Source organism: Cheilinus undulatus, linkage group 15 (genome assembly GCF_018320785.1).
Source record: "Cheilinus undulatus linkage group 15, ASM1832078v1, whole genome shotgun sequence".
Taxonomy (NCBI): Eukaryota; Metazoa; Chordata; class Actinopteri; order Labriformes; family Labridae; genus Cheilinus; species Cheilinus undulatus.
This window is the reverse complement of record NC_054879.1, coordinates 8,205,922-8,224,963: the sequence shown is the minus strand read 5'-3', so window position 1 is coordinate 8,224,963 and position 19,042 is coordinate 8,205,922. Positions and strand designations below refer to the sequence as shown.

Here is a 19,042-nt window from a genome sequence, read left to right as displayed (position 1 = left end):
AAAGTTGGCGGCTGTAGCCAGAAGGTTGGAGAAGTAAAATTAATAGTTTGGATCCCCAGAGTGAAGGAGAAATTTCTGGGATGGGAGGGATAAATAACTACTGCCGTCTCCCCCGCAATAGAGTAAAGCATTAAAAGACTCAAGGGGCTGTGTTAGTGTGGGCGTGCTGGATGAGGTTACTTTTGTGTCTTTATGAAGCAGTCAAACAGAATCGGACAGAAAAGTCGCAGTGCAATCAAAACAGAGATTTCAGAGCGAGAAAACCCACACTGGAACCAATAAATGTAAATAAAACTGGGATACAAAAATAACATACATGCAAATTAAGAACCCTGAATTGCAAGAACAAAGGTTTTATCTGCTAATCTGGAAGGTTTCCTCTTCAGTCAACAGTTTCGTGTCATTCTGATTGCTGGCTTGTAGAGATCTGCCATTCACCAGTTTAGGTCCTGACTGTGACATGGAGCTCTACAACAAGAAAAATACAACACAGCTCCTGTACAGCTGAATTTCTACATGTTTTCACACTTAATTTACTAAACTTACTATAAGATACATTTATTTAGCAATATGAGTAAACACTCTAATGCCATCCAGTAACCTAATATACCAGATAAACTGTTTCACATATCTATTGCATGGGATATATTTCACATCCATCAAGGCAACAGCCCACAAACGACGTTTGGAAAGGGCAGAACATTTCAAAAACGTCATTTATTATAGGACAATCAGAGAAACAAAATATATGGCGTGGGGGGAATGCAACCCCATTGAAAACCTCTGGAATGTGATGAAGAGGAAGATGAATGTTCACATGCCAAACAAAGCTGAGTTGCTTGAATTTTGCCCCAGGAGTAGCATAAAGTCACCCAACAGCAATGTGAAAGACTAGCTGAGAGCATGGCAAGACGCATGAAAGCTATGATTGGAAATCGGGGTTATTCCACTAACTATAAATAATAATAATGAACTCTTTCTAAGTTAAAACATTAGTACTGTGTTGTTTATAAATGAATATAAACTTTATTTCTTTGTATTATTTGAGGTCTGAAAACACTGCATCTTCTTTGTTATTTTGACTATTTGTCATTTTCTCCAAATAAATGCTTTAAATTACAAATTTTTGCTTTTGAATTTGGGAGAAATGTTGTCAGTAGCTTTAGTGTACAGGAACATCTGTGCCAAGTATGGACTGAAGGTCCCAGGGTCCCTGTCGGACTTCCAGATCCAGACTGACAAGATGGCGATGCCAATCAGCCTGACAGTGCTTGTCAATAAACATCAAAAGACAGCGATAGTGATAGACGTAGCAAGACAGAGCGATAGCAACATCAGGAAGAAGGAACACAAGAAGCTAAAGGAATACCAAGGGCTGAAGGAAAAGCTAGAGAAGATGTGGGGTGTGAAGGCAACAGTGGTGCTAGTGATAAATGGGGCACTGGGAGCTGTAACCCCCAAACTGGGTGCATAGCTCCAGCAGATACCAGGAATAACATTTGAGATCTCCATCCAGAAGTGCACAGTCGTAGGAAGTGTTAAGACCCTGCAGAGAACCCTCAGGCTCTGGTAGAGGAGCAGTGAAGGAGAGACAATACTGCCCAGGTGGGGGAGGAATTATAGTATGACCGCATTAGCTGGCAGAGCCTACAAACAACTTCATGCTCATTTTCTACATGAAAATAGTGTTTAACGGTAGAGTCGGTCATCCTGCATTTGGAACTTTGGAGGTTGATCCTTAGCTCCTGCAGTCACATGTCGTTGTGTCCTATGGCAAGACATTTAACCCCGATTTGCTCCCATTGCTTCGCTGATGCAATGTTAAGGTGTATGGTACTTATGGAGTAGTGTATGGGTAGGTGTGATCTGCAGCGTGAAAGCACTTTGAGAAGTCAGACAACAAGACAAGTGCTAGCCACCTGACTACTAAAATATTTAACATTTATCATTGTTTTTTACATGTGGGTTAACAGCAGCATGGACGTAGCTATTAACCTACTACTACTACTGCTGTCCTGCAGGTGGCAGGAAGCTGTGTTACAGTTTATACAGAGCAGCTGACCAGGATTATAGGCCTGAATGGATACAAATATTTATAACTACTTTGACTGACTAGTATCCTGGTGCTAACTAATGAGGGATTTGAAATTAACCATTTAGTCATATAATTGTGTGCATCCTGTTATTTTCATCAGTTTATTTTAATTGATTGAAGTATAGATAGTGCATTATTATCTATAATTTTTATATTTGGCTCATTAGGTTGGTTTCAAGAGAGAATGTTTTAGCTGGGTGAGTTATTGCGTGGAAAATCTTCTGTACTTCAGAGGTATGGAACCAGTTACATAACATAATCTACAAATTGCCTGACATGTCTTTCCAGCAAGAAAGGAAAAAAGGCCTCCGCTTCTGTGTGACTTTTTGTGAATCAGCCATGAAGTTGTCAGCCAAACAGAGAGTAACCTGATGTGATTTATTCATAGACTAACTTTGTGTTTATATACAGGATGTCTTTACAAACACACCTCTGTCCATCCCTTTGTGCATGATGTAGCCTGTCGTGCCACAGCAGGATTAAAGTATCCTTCTCCCCAGACTGCCTCTTCCCTCGGCCCCTGTGGACCCCTCCCACACTCTATTTGTTTTAATTAAAAGAAAACTTCCAGCCTTGGCTAAGCAAGGCCGACTGTCGATGATTTTTTTCCCCTTTACTCTGGCATTCTCCTCTCAAATCTCCAGCCAAATCTTTTCTTCTCCTTGTTTCTTTAACATGTTTCTCTGTCAGTCCTTTATTCCTCTGGGGTTGTGATTGTGCAGAAAAGAGATGCATGTCCTCTGTGTTGGAATGTAGAGCTAAGTGTGTCTGTTTGACAAAATGGGATGAGAAAGTGTCCCGTGTACAGTCGGCCAAGGGGGAAATTGAATCATTCCGGGTTGGGAAGGCTCGTCAGGGAATAGCCCTGTTTCCTCTGAGTTGTGGCTTGGACAGTTTCATAGGCTTAGCCGAGCTCCCAGAGGAAGGTGTGTGTGTATAACTGCGTTTTTAAGTGTGTGTTTGTGTTAGCAAGCAGTTTTTATGTGCATCTGTGTACACTGCTATGTGTCCCAGTACAAAGCAGGCATTGTAGTTTGTGTCAAAGAGTAGCAAAGCTCTGGGTGAGTGGGAGGAGGTTTGCATCTGCAGAATTATTTTCTTTTGTGTCAGCAGCTCCAGCTTGTTCCCCACCTCTTGGACTGATCCAGCACCGGGCTGTGGTCCACTTTAAAAAGTGATCCTTTAAACCAGGAGGGAACCGCATTCGTTCAAGTGCTCTCTCTGCCACAATTTGAGGCAGCGTTCCTGAAACACCTGTCAGTCATGTATATAAAAATACATATCCAGTCCTACCAACGTTATTAAAAAATGCCATGCAACATTTAATGCACTTAGCTGATGTTCCCAGTAGTAAGCACATTCTGTGTCAGGGCTCTATGCCTGCCAAACAGCAGTTAAATTTAAGCACAAGCGTCTAAAATAATCTCAGTGATGTCGCCACTGTGAATTTTATTTTTCTCCTATTTGGGCAGGTTAGGTTACACAGGATGAGCGTAAAGCGTTTTCCTTTTTGTTTCAGTTGGACCCCATTCCTGACGAAGTGCTGCAGCAGAGACCGAATGCCAACGCTGTCCGCTCAATGGAGAAAGTCATTGAAGTTCAAGGTGAAAAGTTTATTCCCTCAGCCACAGCATGCATCAACGTCTTTGTGATAAATCAAACTCAGTTATATTTTATTTGACTGACTCTAGTTGGTCTACTAAGATATCCTATGGGCCAGAAAAAATACAATCTCTCATTGATAATGACAAGTAACCCAGTGAGCACTGTCACTCTGCTAATGTAACTCTCTCCTGTCTTTTTAAGGTAAATACTGGCGCTCGCTGCAGCGATCTGCCTCCACGCTCGGTTGCTCATTGAGTGAAGCCCTCCGTCGTGACGCAGATGAAGCTGAGACTGTCACCGCTATGGCCTCTCTTTCTGTCGCCAACAAGCACATCGGGAAGAGGTACAGTGTTTTTCTGTGTGTGGAGTTTAAGTCTGCAGGCTTTTTTTTCCATTTTGTCAGTACTTTTCTTTTGACAATAAAAGCCACTCAAAAAATGTTCACCATGCTCAAGTTTGGTATAATTTTTTTCAGCACAACCTGAACTTTATGAAATGAAGACTTTTTTTAGAATGAACTCACTGTATTAGATATAGGACCACTTAAACACAAAATAAAACAAAAATTCAAAAATGCTATTTAACCCTCCTAGAACAATGTTGTCTTATATGTCAAGAAAAGACACCTGTTATTTAAAGATAAATAGCTTTTGAACTGTAAATCTCAGCCATTACTTTTTTCCTCTGAAAGCCCCTCATTGTGCCATGTTAATAACGCTATCCATGCCTCCGTAGCTCTTACAGAACATTTTCTAGCAAGCCTGGACTTTAAGCGACTTTCCAGAGTCTTAAAACATTAAATCCACACAGTAGTTCCAGTATTGGGTGTCTTTCTATCCATTCATTATCCATTTTTCAATTGTTCTGGCAGCTAATGGGCTTAGTCTGCCACCGTATTGTCTGTTTGCATCCCAGAATGCATTGTGACTGGGCTGGGACAACCAGTGGCAGGCTGTTCTGTTGCCAAGTCATGATTTCCTGCATGTCTTTCCCCAGCTCTCTCATCCCTGTTTCCGTCTACTTTCCTCCTCTGTCAATACAGGCATTAAAAGCCCAAATATAACTTAAAAAAAAAAAGGGGGAGAAGGGCCTGAATGACTCATAATAGAGAGAAAGAGACACAGAGAGACTGTGATTTGTATCTGTCACTGCAGACAGGAACTGCTTTAAATAATGACTCAGTTTCCCAAAAGCCCAAGGACTGTTTTTTTTTTTTTGTTGTTGTTTTTGTTTTTTTGTTTTTTTTTCCAAAAATGTGAATATTTTGAAAATCTTTTGTCACAGAATTTTTTATTTTTTTTCTGATGGCCATGCTCATAGACTGTTCAGCTGAGGCACCATATATCTCAGAAAGGCAGTGCCATAATTTGCCTGTGTAACATATTCCAAATTTTAGATTTTTTTTTTTTTTTTTTAATTTAGCTTAATTCATTAACAAAGTCTGGCCGCTATTCATGAAATAACCACACTACAAACATTACAATATAAGAAATACTGCATAAGTAAAACAGAGAACAAGGTTAGTGGACTCAAGCGGGGGCTCGCTTTAGCTTAGTTAGCTTTAGCGGAGCTAACATAGCTACGCTAGCTATGTAATTAATGTTACTACATATGCTAATGTAGCTAAGTTAGCTTTCACAACATTCACTTTAGCAAATGTAGCTTAAGCTGACAGTTATGTAGATGATGTACCTACATAGCTTGCATAACTGCTTTATTAGCTTAGCTTCATAACTACCTTAGCTATGTAGCTCTATCAACTATGTAGGTACAATAGCTTATGCAACAGGAACTTAACATAGCTAAAGCTGGCAAAATGATGTAGATGACATACCTACATAGCTTGCATTGCTGCTTTTTAGCTTAGCTTTCTAGCTACACTAGCTACGTAGCTATGTTAATTACATCGGGACAATACCTTATGCAACATGATCTTTAGCAAACAGCTTTGCAGATAAAGTGATACATAGCTTACATAACTGCTATGCAAGCTTTGCTTTAGCTATGTTAGCTTTGTAGCTCAATAAGCTATCTAAGCTTTGCTGGCTGCTTTTCATAAAGGACAAGCCTTTATTCCTGTAGCAGACTGTTTACTCTGCTTTAGTGATAAGGTTTTACAGGTCAGGTTTTTTGACTTTTTATCTGCTCCTTACCTTCCTTACCTATCCTTACCTTATCCTAACCCTGAACAGAAGTTTAATCTGGTTTTATTTATTTCCATTCTAAGACATAAGGTGTCTTAGATGAACTGTCTGTGAGAGTAACCATCAGAAATGAATGGTCTGCAGCCAGGCTGTCTAGACAGAACTTCTCCCAAAGTTACTGCTATCAAAACTAACCAAGTTTACTATATATAAAACTATTCTCTCAATGAGTTTCTATTTCCTGGGCATTTGTTGTTAAACTCCCAGACTATTAATCACAAAACTTAAAACACAGCATCATAGCGTAGCATGACATCACCCTTATTGTATCCCTCTGTTTTCTGTTCTTTAGTTGCATTTTGTCCATTGTTCTAAACATGCACAGAGGTTTAAGTTCTGCAAAGGCGAAAAATATGAAAACACTGTTCATGGTTTGATCTTTGTCCAGGACTGAAGAGGAACCAATGGAAGAAGATGCGACCATGTAAGGAAACATCCCTAGACTCTGACCACTCAGACCAGTCTCCATCCTGACAGTGTCCTCATCCAAACAGTGTCAACTCTATTGACAACCTGCAGAAAGTCTCACCACTGCCATATCTAGCAGACATTTTACTGCAGAGTGAGATCAAAGCAGCTAAAGCTGACAAAAGAGACGCACAATGGAAATGGAACGCTGAAGATGAGCGATGCATTCACTGATCAGCGGTGCACAGACTGATCAGCATCAATGTGTTTCTCCTACAAAAGAGGATTGACTCAGCCATCCATCAGTGACGACCTTTAGTGCCAGTGCTTTTTCAAAACACTACACAACATGAACTTTTTCAATGCCAGTCAGAGCTACACAGACTTAATGGCAGTTACTTTTATTTCTTATTACTCTGATTTGTCTGTGCTTTCACTTTCATCAAAAAACCACCAGAGCCAATGTGATTGTGGCACTACAGATGACTTTTTTTAGCTCTTAAAAGAAGTCCTGGACAGAACTAAGGGATTGGAAATGTGCAGTTTTCAAGCATTGTTGAAGATTACTGAGAGGAAAAGTCAGCAAGTGTTCTGATCCCAAAATGATTGACACAAGAAGACTGAGCGTTTGTGCCTTTTTTCCCAAAACCTGGTGGATTCTGTTGAACTCTACAGAAAGAGCGTTGCCTTAAAAAAAACAGGTTTGGGAATGAGGCGTTTTCTCCCCAACCCCTAAAACATTTGTACCCTGGCGAGACATCCGATGCCTGCATGTTGTCGGCACATACACTGGAGGACCTTGGCATGTTTACCTATAGCTATCTGTCTCTCCCTGTACTTCTGTCTGTCCTTTTTTTCCCCTTCATTTTCAATCATCTCTGTTCAGAGGGTAGTTCCCAAACAAACATAAGAGGTGGTTCATTTAAAATGGAAACTAAAAGTAGGTTTAGTGCAATTGTGTGCAAAGATCTTTCATTTTGACAGTGTGAATCAGATTCTTGCACACTTAACATAAGACTTTATCAACACAGCAGGCTTTAGAAAAGTGCACAAACTTCACTGACAACTGAGTCTACACATTTTAGAACCACATTTGGAAGTACTGCTCTTGTTTGGATCATATTTTGTTTGTTGCATAGAGGCTGTGTGCATCTTTTCCATCCCTTCCTGCCACAACAGCTCATGACAAAACTACAGGACGCTTGACAAAATACTGTAGAAAAAATCCTCTGGAAAGCCAACACATCTCAGTATTTCAAACAAAAGATAACACAGCTGACAGGGACTGGGAGAGGTTGCAGACATTGCTTCTTAATGCTCCACCCTGTCTGCAGACCTGATGGAAAAGGCATCCTAAGACCAGAGTTAGCACGAATCCTACTTGAACTACAGGACCCTTAAAATGAAATTCCTATTACCACTGAAGAGACCCAAAGGGTAGAGAAGTTTCAGTACAGCGGCTGAATCCCAGTCTCTTGGGTTGCAGATTAATGAGGCATACACAGAAATCAATCACATGTGGGCCAATTTGTTGAGCCAGCCCTCTCTCCAGGACAACTGTGTCTCTGTGGTTACGATGACCATGCCACCTGGGATTTTCCAAAGGGGTGTTCCAGGGCCGCACAGACTACCACAGCTGGTTTAACATCTTTAGCCTCTTGTTAAGCACATCTGCTGCCCAAATGTAAGGTGCCGTGATGCAGGTGTGTCCACATCTGTTCTCATACTGTTACAGCACAAGCTGCCCTTTATAAATATTCAAGTGTATACATATCCTTTACAGTTATTGTTCATTTTGATTTATGACAACCTACTCTGCTGCTCAGACCAACACATGCATAGTTAACTTTGCAGTCAGTAGCAAATGTAGCTTAGATTCTGCTTTTTATCAGCATTACAAGTCTGATCACCTTCAAACTGGTTATGGATATCTGAACATTACCTCTTTATATGGAAGAGGACTAAACTTGTATTGGCACAGGACCTCTGACAATTTTGTATTGTATGGCTGGCCACACACTAGATGATTTCCATATCTTAAATGATTAAAACAGTTTTTCATCTTAAATTCTCTGCATGCACTCAGCCAGACAGTCAGACCACTGGAGACCACTCACCTGGTGGGCTGCCATCAACCCCACAGTGACAGAATCCCCATACACTGGATTTCACAGAACCTCGCATGATCAAACGTTACTCCAGAATAAAAGATTAAGATGGATGATTTGCAGTTGAAATCATAAAACAAGGAGAAGAATCAGGATGGAATCCTGGCTGGAATGAAGGTACAGTTGTGGTTATGTTGCTGTGAAAATACTAACATCTGGCTGGTGAAGCCGCCCAGTCTTCTTGCTCTAATTAGTTGTTTCAACATAGATTCGTCAACATCAAATGTGTTTGACAATCATTATTTAGGGTCTGGGAAGCCTCGATCCATGGTGTGTTAAGTTATTCAGACAAATAAGGGTGCTTTAACACTAGGCCCAGTTGTTTCGAACTGTACCGTGGTGCAGCGCGATTCCTCCCCCTCCCCCTTCAACCCACTGGTTTGCTTTCACACTATTAACATCAATTCGTGCCCGGGCCCACTTGCATATGTACTCAGTTTCATACAGCGGGTGGTGGTATTCAGGTAGCTGGTGTACAAACCCACCTAGGAGGAGAAAGAAGAAGAGGCTACCATGGCAACCACTTGGGTCATGGCCTGAGCAAAGATTGTTTTAACCCGGCAAAAAGTCCAGGTTTTTAAAATCACTTTTTAAGATGCCAGCAATGTACCTCTTTGTATCTACACATCTACAGCATGTGCAGATCAGTGGATTAAATGGGCTCGCGCTGCACAGAGTCATAACAGACCGTTTGTTGACTTGATTATGATGATTTCTACCGTTTTTTCACCTTTGTGGAAAAATTTAAACAAACTGCCATGCCCGGAAAAGAAGGTTAGTTTTTACGATGTCATATAGCTGATAAGACACTCTGTTTGCATTCACATCTCATCCGAACTTGCCAAATATACTTGAACCACACCCGAGACCACCTCTAAGTGTGCCTTGTGCCCATGCGCAGTTCATTTGCATACACATTGACTAAAATTAAGCGGACTTTGGGCTCAAGTGCAGTCAGATCCAGGACTGGTCCCCTCATGTGAAAGTCACCTAATTGTTTGCAACGAGCCTCTTCTTGGGATACACTCCAGCAATTATCGGGGGAGAATCAGGTCGTAGATCGGCTTAAAATCATGTCGTGTGTGGCCAGCCTAAGACAATTACATCACGGAAGAGAGAAGTTTTGCAGACATGCCGGATAAAAGGAGTTAATGGAATTCTGGTGCTCTGTAAAGAGGTAATCCTGTGTGAATAGTGCTTAAGATATAATGTAGTTTCTTACATTTTACTTACAGAGAAACACCATCCACTGGCCTTGAAGTGAAATTTTTACTTTGTTATTTTAACACCATAATTAGTGCTGGATTTTTTCTGTAACCATCTTTCCAGCTAGAGTTCTGCCCCTGGGAACTACCATCTCCCTTTTTTCCTCTTAAAACAAATCACCTTTATTGTATTTTCCAGTAAACAGGAAGCAGCGCGCTGTGATGTTTACTGTTGTTTACTGTACATAGGGCGTCAGACTCCTGAGTATCCCTGGTTTTCTATGACTACTTTTTTCTGTTTTCCTCTCTTTTGCTCCTCTTTCCTTTTCTGTCGTCCTGTCAGTGGACTCCAGTGACTTGTATTTGTACATTTTAAATGTTTTCCTGTAGTTTTGTCCACAGTCCCCCTCTTCTGTTACATTGTAAAGCTGACAAACTTCACCGCCGGTGAGGGTTCAGATTCTGTTTTAGTGGACATGACATGACTTTGTGTTCTGGGTCATTGTGGGAGGGTTGGGATGCAAATGTTTTTACTTTGTAAATTGACAGACAATTGTGTATTTACTGTATGTTCATAGTAGATTTATATATAAAAAGAAATGAGTATATTATATATATCTATACATAATGAAATATTATGATCTTGTTTTTGAAGTTGGTATTGAAAATGAAACTTTTCATGCATCTTACAGACAATTTTCCCTTGTTTAGGTGTCGCTGAAGGCACCATGCGCTGTCCTCAGTTTAATTTTGAGTAGCATTTCAATGGCTGTCTTTTTCTCTCTGTCAACGAGTAGCTTTCAGCTTTCATCCTCGCTACTATCATAAGTTATTATTTAGCCGTAGCCCTCTCCTCAGACTCATGGTTCATGTGCGCTTTTATACATTCCTGGGCTTCTTTTTCATGTTTGTAGAAATTTCAGGGACACCAATGTCATAAGAGACTTAAATTCAAAGTTTGGACACTACATATCACAGATATAGCCAAAGTAGAGGCTAATTTCTTCCTCTTTACAGGGTTTACAAGTTCATCCTCTTATAACAACAAGAGCGGGAGGGGTAGATTTGGCCCTACGTTAAATCACTCTTATTGGCCCTGCTTATTATCATCACTTATGGCCTTATCTAGGCAAATGTTCTTAGTTTTAATTAAAAATCAACATTCCTTCAAATAAATCCAGCTCACATTTATAAGATCCTGCATTAACTAAAAGCTGCCTGCATGTTTCAGGGTGGTCTGTTTTTAGCTAGACTTCACCAAGGAGGGCACAGGTATCAGCACACGATATCATAACTCCAATCCTGGTTTCTCTTGGACCAATGTCAAACAGGAATATACATTCACTGACCACTTCATTAGGTACACCTGTTCATTATCGCAAATATCTAAGCTACTAAAAGATACAGGCATGATGATGTGCCTGAGCACGTTTCCCCCATGCATGCATAGGTTCTCTCTGGGTACTCCAGCTTCATCCCACAGACCAAAAACATGCTCGCTAGATGAATTGCTGACTAAATCGTCTGTATGTGTTAGTGGGGGCATGCTTGGTTTTTTGTCTCCGTTTATCAGTGGTGCGATTGACTGCCGATGAGTCCAGGGTGAACCTGCCTCTTGCTCAGTGACAGCAGGGATAGACTCCAGCCCCACTGGACCCTGAATGGGATAAGTGGTGTAGAAGATGGATGGATAGACATGGTCCAGGCGGTCTGCTGACGTTCAAACACAGCAATGGGGAAAGGTGATTCCAGAAACTCTGAACGTGCCATGGTTGTTGGTGTTTTGTCAGACTTTTATATTGTTTATGCTAACTTCTGACCCTTCTATTTGGATGTTGCAGCAGATATTGAAACTTCAAAGACCAGGCAGCATTTTTCCAGTCAGCTGTAGCCCACTTTTGGAGAGCTATGTGAGTTGCAGCCCTATTATCCTGTTCTTATAGAAGGAAATGGCACTCAATGTCTCTTGATGCTGTAGCCCATCTGCTTTAAAATTTGATGGGTTGTACATTTGAAGAAGCTCTGACGTAAACCTCATTTTTAATGGAGATTATTTGAGTTATTGTCTTTCTGTCAGCTCAGACCTCTGGCCTTGACTGGACATTCTGGCTGAGAGAATTGACTTTTTCTCTTATTCAGGCCATTTTTTTACATCATAGAGACGGTTGTGCAAGTTGAAGTTGTTGTGCATACAGGAGTTTAAGCATTTTCAAGATGAAAACTATTACCAGCACTACTAATTCACAGTTTAAGAAAAAAAACAACAAAATACATAAAGACTTTACAACAAATATCACTACTTAAATCAAGTTCTGATGAAGTACTTCAAAGACGCCCACTCTAAAATTATAAATACCCTCCTAAGTTCAATTGCATCATCTTGGGCTAGTTTCGGTGTGAAGTGCTACAGCTAGAGGTACAAGAGCAGCATTTTATTCTACACTTAGGTGCAATAAACTGACTGTCAGAGTGTGGAGACTGAACTACGAACTCAAAGGAGATCAAACCAGCTCATGTGGCACCTACAACCATGGCACATCCTTTCTTCCTCTTTTGGGGTTTCTATTTAAACTTCAGCAGATCCTTACTTCTTTCTTGATTGTCCAATAAAAGGACAGGGCAATACATGTGCATGTGAAATGCAGAAATGCAAAGGTTGGACAAAAGAAACCCCAAAGGGCTTATAAGAGGGTCCCACCAAACAGTAAACATTTGAGAGGCCCTGTTTGCACAAAAAGCAAACTTGTATACTCAAGTAAAGTCTAAAAGCAGAAAGATAATACAATTTACAGGAAAACAACACACTTTAAATACACCTTGTCTTCATGCCTAAATGCACAGATTGCTGCCTTGTGAAATGCTGATTACATGTTTACAGTAATAAGCAGCTAAACAGGTGTACCTAATGAAGTGGTAGGTGAGCGATGCTGTCATTTTCGTCAGACTTTCAAAATTGATCATTTTATTTTGACTCTGTGTAACCAGCTTCCACTGGCAGAGCGATGTTTCAGAAGCCCTTTTAACTTCTACCACTGGATCACGCCAGTTGCATCATTTTCTGTGGCTTTTGCAGATCACCACACACTTCAATTTTCTGCTTCAGCTTTGCAAATTTAAAGGCAGAATAGAAAGAGTCAGTTTGAGTTTGTGCGAGCTGTAGATTGTGCACCTTTTGACACAAGGAAAAATTATGGTCTAAAGATTAATGTAGGATGCTGGTTGTATAAGTACGGTTAAGCCAGGATGGTATTTATGTTTCTATTTGAGAGGCACTTTCTCCTGTATGTTCTCTGCTTTGAAATGATTTGTTTCCATTCATACAGAGGCATTTGTGGTTGGAATATGAACATGTATACAGTCAAGCTATCCTGACTCTTACCTTTCCTTGGATACACTGACTTTTCTCTGCATGTAAACACACTTGATGAGATGCGTTTCAGTAACCGAGCCCAGAACATTCCCAGAACCCTTTGCAAAGCAGTGCCAGTCATGGGGCTTCAACTTCTGACTGCTTTGGTTTCTCCAAAGCTGCCAACAATAGCACTGTCTGACTCCTCTGGCTGTCTGTCTTCACTGTTAGTCTTAACACAATGTCCAGTAACATAAAAACATTCCATTAAGTTATAATTTCCATTTATTAGCAGAGGGCATATCTCTTTGTCTGAGCACTGAGTCGGTTCCAGTCAGGTCCGAGAACTGTCTGTTTATTTAGGTGGCCTGGTCTGACTCCACTCCACTCCTCTTTTTCTCTCTGCATGATCTGCGTGTCCGCATGCACTGCCTACCTGTCCGTCTGTCTGTCTCAAACCACAAAACAGCACAAGGGATCAAGCACTGAAGGACATCAGTACTTTCACTGTATCCAAACTGTCTTCTCTCTTTTACTGCTTGTTTGTCTCTGATGGGGGTTTCATGATGTTGTTCTACCCGTAGGATAACAAATCAACAAACCTGGAAGTGGATTTTTCACACAAATGGGGGAAACATATCCAGCACTTGTAACACAGACAGTAGATTTTATGTATTTATGTAGAAACAGACTCTTTTAGGGGGATGCTTTGTAAACTGCAACAACAGAATGGACTATCATTTCTTTACACCAGGCAAGATGTGACCTCAGTGGACTGTTTGAAGACACTTTTCTTCTGCGTCACATCTGGACTAATCAAAGGGCTCCATCCAGACGCCTGGTCCCTGCTACGGTTGTCCATTCCACTTCTAAAAGCCAGTTAATGCTAAGACCACTGTGGTTCAAAACAAACAGTTCTAGGTTTACATATATGTATAAAATGCATATTCTTTTTTATCGGTTATGTTTTTGACTTGTTCCACCATTGTTACAGAAATAGTACATTTTTCTGGGGAACCTTTGCTCTAACATGTTGTCTTTGACATCTACAATATAAAGTATTGTTTTGGAAAAACTGCAGTGTCTCTTTATTGTGTTGGAGGTTGAAGTTGCTGGCTTTGATTGCTAAACAAGGCATATACATTTGGGCATTGTCTGTCATGCTGTAAGACTTAAGGTACTACAGGATTTGTATGCATCCTCAAGATGGCTCCTTACCATTCAAACATCAGTCTGGGAGGTCATGGGTCAACTCATATTCTCCTTCTATTTAACCACTTTACTGTTGGTTCTTAGTTGGATCAAGTAGCCACACTATGGGATGAGATTTTTCTCTTAAAACCCTTGATAACTTAAATCAATAAAAACCTTCTATGCTTTTTATGATCAGATATACCAATCAACCTGAAAGATAAGACTGAACTCCATCTGTTTTGTAAATATTATCAGTTTTTGTTTTTGAAGCATGTCTGAAATTGGGTGTAAAATGGATTCATTCAAAGATTCATTACAAAACATATTTCTTACTTATCAAAACATTCATATATAGGTTCTTTGGAGATGATTTCATGCTGCAGCTGAGAGCTCCTGATGGGTGGTGATTTCTTCATAGAGCAATGCTGCAATAAGGCCATGCTTTGAGCTGTCCATGACTATGCCAAGCATGCAAAGTGTAGGAATTAAAACACTCTTAATTCTTGAGCCAGTTTTGTGCTCTGAAAGTACTGAAATACTCAGACTATTTTTTTTAACTTACAGAGAAATGGCAGCAGGCAGGAGGTAAAAAAAAAAAAGCCTCCACGTAAAGCCTGGTGTCACACAAAACTGTATGGATCCACAAAGCAGCCAGAGTCTGGAGATGTTCTTTAGGTGGAAAAGGGCAGTTTTAGTCACAGATTTGATATGAGACTGGAAGGAGAGGGTGGAGACTAGGATGACGCCCAGGTTTCGGACCTTGGAGGATAGGTGAATGGGATTACCGTCCACATTAAGTATGTGATCTCCAACCTTCCTGAGCAGTGCTTAGGGGGGCCACAACCACTTGATTGATTTTTTTTTTCAAGCCAGCAGGTGAGGGTGCTTCATTTCAGCTGCAGTGCTGGTGTGCTTTTTTAGTTCAATCAGCCAATAAAATCACTACACAGAGCCTCCTTCAGCTGCAGATACCAGTGTTCCTACAGGAGATCAGTTTTGGTGATTGGTGACTATAGAGGCATTAAGTCTGGGCAACTGATCACATATTTTTAATGAAAATCAATCAATATTGATTGGTCACAGACCATTCGGTGCATCTCTTGCAGAGCTTGTGAAAACTCTTCACTTCTTAAGCTGCTGCATCCAGGTCTGCCTCCTAAAACTGCTCCTGTATTCAGTAGAGTCCTTATACATGTAAACAGACCTCTGCGTATAAAATTAAAGGAGTTCTCCTTCAAGTCCAGAGGGAGGCAGCACAACACGGATGGCTCCCAGGGCCCCACAGTAGCTACGGCTGGGATTAGCCACCCATTTGGAGAGGTCAAAGGTCTGAGCTAGTGTCCAAATAAACAGCAGTGAATCCCTGTTGGTGGGGGAACTAACGCTAAGACAACAGACCAAAGGCAAACAAAGCCAATCCAGCCTCACCTCCCCTCAAATAAACACACATTCCTCTGCTTTCCTGTCAGACTCTCAGTTTAGAGAGTAACAGTGTAAATACCGACGTGGCCTCAGGCTTTGTAGGCTCGTCACAATCTCTGTAAATCACGGAGGTTTCAGACACCATGCTGCGGTGAAGGCAAACAAGGGAGAACATCTCTGCCTTCTTGAGAATTGAAGTTAAACGGAGCCAACATTTACCATCATACAGATGCTGAAAAGAGCTCTAAGGGCTCCCTGAGGAGGAAAAGGACGACGTTAAAGCCCGGAATGTGACCTCTCTAAGGTTCCTCGCCGGCTGGGGACGACCGCGCTCATGACACGCAGACTGGCCGTCTCACCTTTAGCCCACCGTGGGCGTCGACATGTTCGTCATCTGTGCTGTGTAGCGACACATGACCCCTGCGACCCTTCAGTGAGGTCAGGTCAGCCGAGAGGTGGAGTCTTGCTTGTTGAACTTTCCCCCCTTCTAGATGGGGGAACTAGCAAGATGGCCGCCTCTTCTCCACCACAACAAAGGGGCTTAAATGACAGTAAAGATGGGAATCCAGGAAAACCCCCCTTTTATATTTTCCCTCTCATTTCCCTGCAGTGACATTCTGGTGTGTGGCGGCCCTCCTGCCGCGCTCATCCTCCTGCAGCGTCGGTCGTTGTCAGTTTACTCTGTCATTACCCGGCCACCGCTATACGTAAAAAGAGGCTTCGTCCTCCAGCTGTGCTCATCACCACGCTTTTAATTGCAGGTTTGACACACTCGAAATGGCAATGAGGCTTTGGCCAGCTGCTAAGATGACAAACAAGGACTAATTACAGATGAGTCATTCAGATCAGTTTTGGATCACCGTCTTGCACAGACATAAAACGTGGTTTGTTTAGTATCGGTAACAAACATGTGCTGTTTACTGGGATTAACAGAGGTGGCCCTGTCAAGTCAAATCTACTGAACTCTAATTGGAATAGGAAATACTTTGGAGGGCTTTTGGTGTTGAAGACCTAAAGAAATTCAGTGCCAAATCTTTGGTTTATTGTAATTCTGTGCCTGGATTTGGAAACAATGAAAATGCACACAAGAGAGTGTGTCGGTTTGCTGTTCTTTCCGTGTGGTGTTCCACCAGTCTAGCCTGGATTTCTGAATTTCATTGTGTATTTGAAAAGCTGTGCAGCATTTGCTTGTCTTGCTACTGTATGTGTTTAGTCTGGTGTCGAGCGCGTTCAGATGTCAAGAGGTCGAGGACACAGCACTACAAGGAGCCGCTGCAAGCATAACACCAACACTGAGTCACTGTGGGCCTGAGAGCATGAGACTAACCAATCTTAGTTTTTCAACATCGAACCCAAAAAAAGAAAAAGAAATTGCTTTAATGTGTACGGTCAATATGCAGTAGCCTTAATCGTGATTACTGTTAGCCTGTCTTATGTATATATACAGTTAGATTAAATCTGAAGGAAGAAATGGATAAAGACATAAGTGACACTGGTATTGAGTTCCCCCCTATTACATGGATTGGCTTTGCTCTTTGCTCTCGGTTTGACTCTGCACAGCAGCACACCACCAAACTACCAGTTTGAGGGCACGTAGAGTTGATGACGCTGCATTTTTTGCCCTCATCGATCTCATCCACAGTCACTAATATTGTACCTGCTGAGAGTCATGTGCAGTTTTAATACTAGATTAAAGTCTTTGTTTGGCATGAAAAAACAAAGAAGGAAATACAGGAGTTAGAGCTGAATGTTCCTGGCAGATCTGATTGTCTTTATGTCATCTTAAAGCAAAAATCTCAAACAAAGACCACGCTGGTCAGAAATGAGTTTGAACAGTTTGATATTGAAATAATGAACTGGTAGGAGATGGAGGGATGAAGAGATGAGGTTAAGGGTTGAGGGGTGAAGGGATGAGGGGTTGAAAGGTTGAATTTATGTGGAACATAGCAGATGGGTACAGAAATCATGTTGGGCTGTCTTGAGCTGGTCTGATCCAAAGAAAGCTGAAGATTTGGGACTTGAGTTGGTGGTGTTGGTTGATCTAAGACAGTTTGAGCTACTGATGGAGCAGCCAAAGGATGTTGGAGAACTTGAGACCTGGACGGAGATGTCCGATGACTCGCTGGTGTCCTCTGCTATCGGTATGACGTCCGGGAACCAGAGGGGTAGAAACTCTGGGTGGGGGGAAATCTCCTTGTTGTGATCAGTAAGAAGCCCCCAGTGATTCATGTATTAAGAAAGAGAGAAGTTAGAGATAAAGGGGTCTTGGTTGGGACAGATGTGAAGGCAGAGTCAAAGGCATGTGGATGAATGAGGAGTGCTTATATATGTTGGGCAGCAGAAATGGGATTAGGTAGAGGAGTGGTCTTTCTTCCTAAACCAACTTTATAAAACTACATTTAGGATAGCAGAAAATGAACACAATCATGTTTTTTCTTGGCCAGTGAGAACTGTATGCTTTACTAGTACTTTAGCGCTTTACTAACTGCACCCCAGGATGGTCCTGCTCTGGAGCAGGGCACAAATATCCCCCCTGCCTCCAAGTGTGTCACAGCGGTTAATTATCAACCGTTGGACCAAACTTTGTTTGAATTATCAAGAGAAGAAGAAGAAGAAGACACTTTGAAGTAGAAACCAAGCAGTGTTTCTTCTTCTTCTTTGGGTGAAATAAAACCAATGCTGAGCTTTTTAACGTCATTGACTCGTCACCAGCTCTAGATGCGCTCTCAAACAGATGGCTCAGTTGTGGTGGAAAAGCAAATCTCCTGCTTCAGTCGAATCAAGTAGCACCAAGCTGCTCAATGTAATGGAAAATCCCCAGTAATACCTGCCCACGAACATGATGGGGGTTCCCAGGGGTGTCCTGGAAACCTGGAGGGAAGAGGGGGTAAATGGAACAAAATGCAGATCAACACATAGCATTGTTTTAGACAATAACATAACATTGATAACAATAATAACAGTCTGATGTGTGTTTTTGGATGTCACTGATCACTGTTTATCAAAATCCACATTTATTTTATGTGCTAATCTATCGGTCTCACAAAGTAAAGTCATATTGGATGTAATGAATGAATAACAGGAGAGAAAAAACAATAAACAATGTTGACTGGTCTAATTACTGTTGAATATTGGTATATCAGAAAGTATGAAATGATGTTTATAAATAGGATGAATAAATAAGATTAAATACACAGAACACACAGCAATTATGCAATAAAGACCAGTGCAGCCCAGCACTGCTGAGATCTGCCCAGCTCTGCTGTTTACTTCTTGTTTTGAATTGAGGACCCTGTTCCATAATGATGGCTCGTCATAAAGAGTATTTACTACACTGAAAGCTGATCTTTTGTTTTCCATCATAAATTCCTGAGAATGAGGGTAAAATGCAC

At 41.3% G+C, this 19,042-nt stretch overlaps 1 protein-coding gene across 2 annotated transcripts in view; it reads left to right on the top strand.

Moving 5' to 3' along the window:
• The window catches only part of hdac4 (histone deacetylase 4), a 244,157-nt gene extending 230,077 nt beyond the window's left edge, over positions 1 to 14,080 (top strand). For both annotated transcript variants that reach the window (XM_041806611.1, XM_041806612.1), the window contains 3 exons: positions 3,615 to 3,699; positions 3,902 to 4,043; positions 6,293 to 14,080. In XM_041806611.1, coding sequence (XP_041662545.1) covers positions 3,615 to 3,699; positions 3,902 to 4,043; positions 6,293 to 6,332 — 267 coding nt within the window. In that variant the 3' untranslated portion in view covers positions 6,333 to 14,080. The remainder of the gene's footprint in view (positions 1 to 3,614; positions 3,700 to 3,901; positions 4,044 to 6,292) is intronic.
• The last annotated feature ends 4,962 nt before the right edge of the window (positions 14,081 to 19,042 follow it).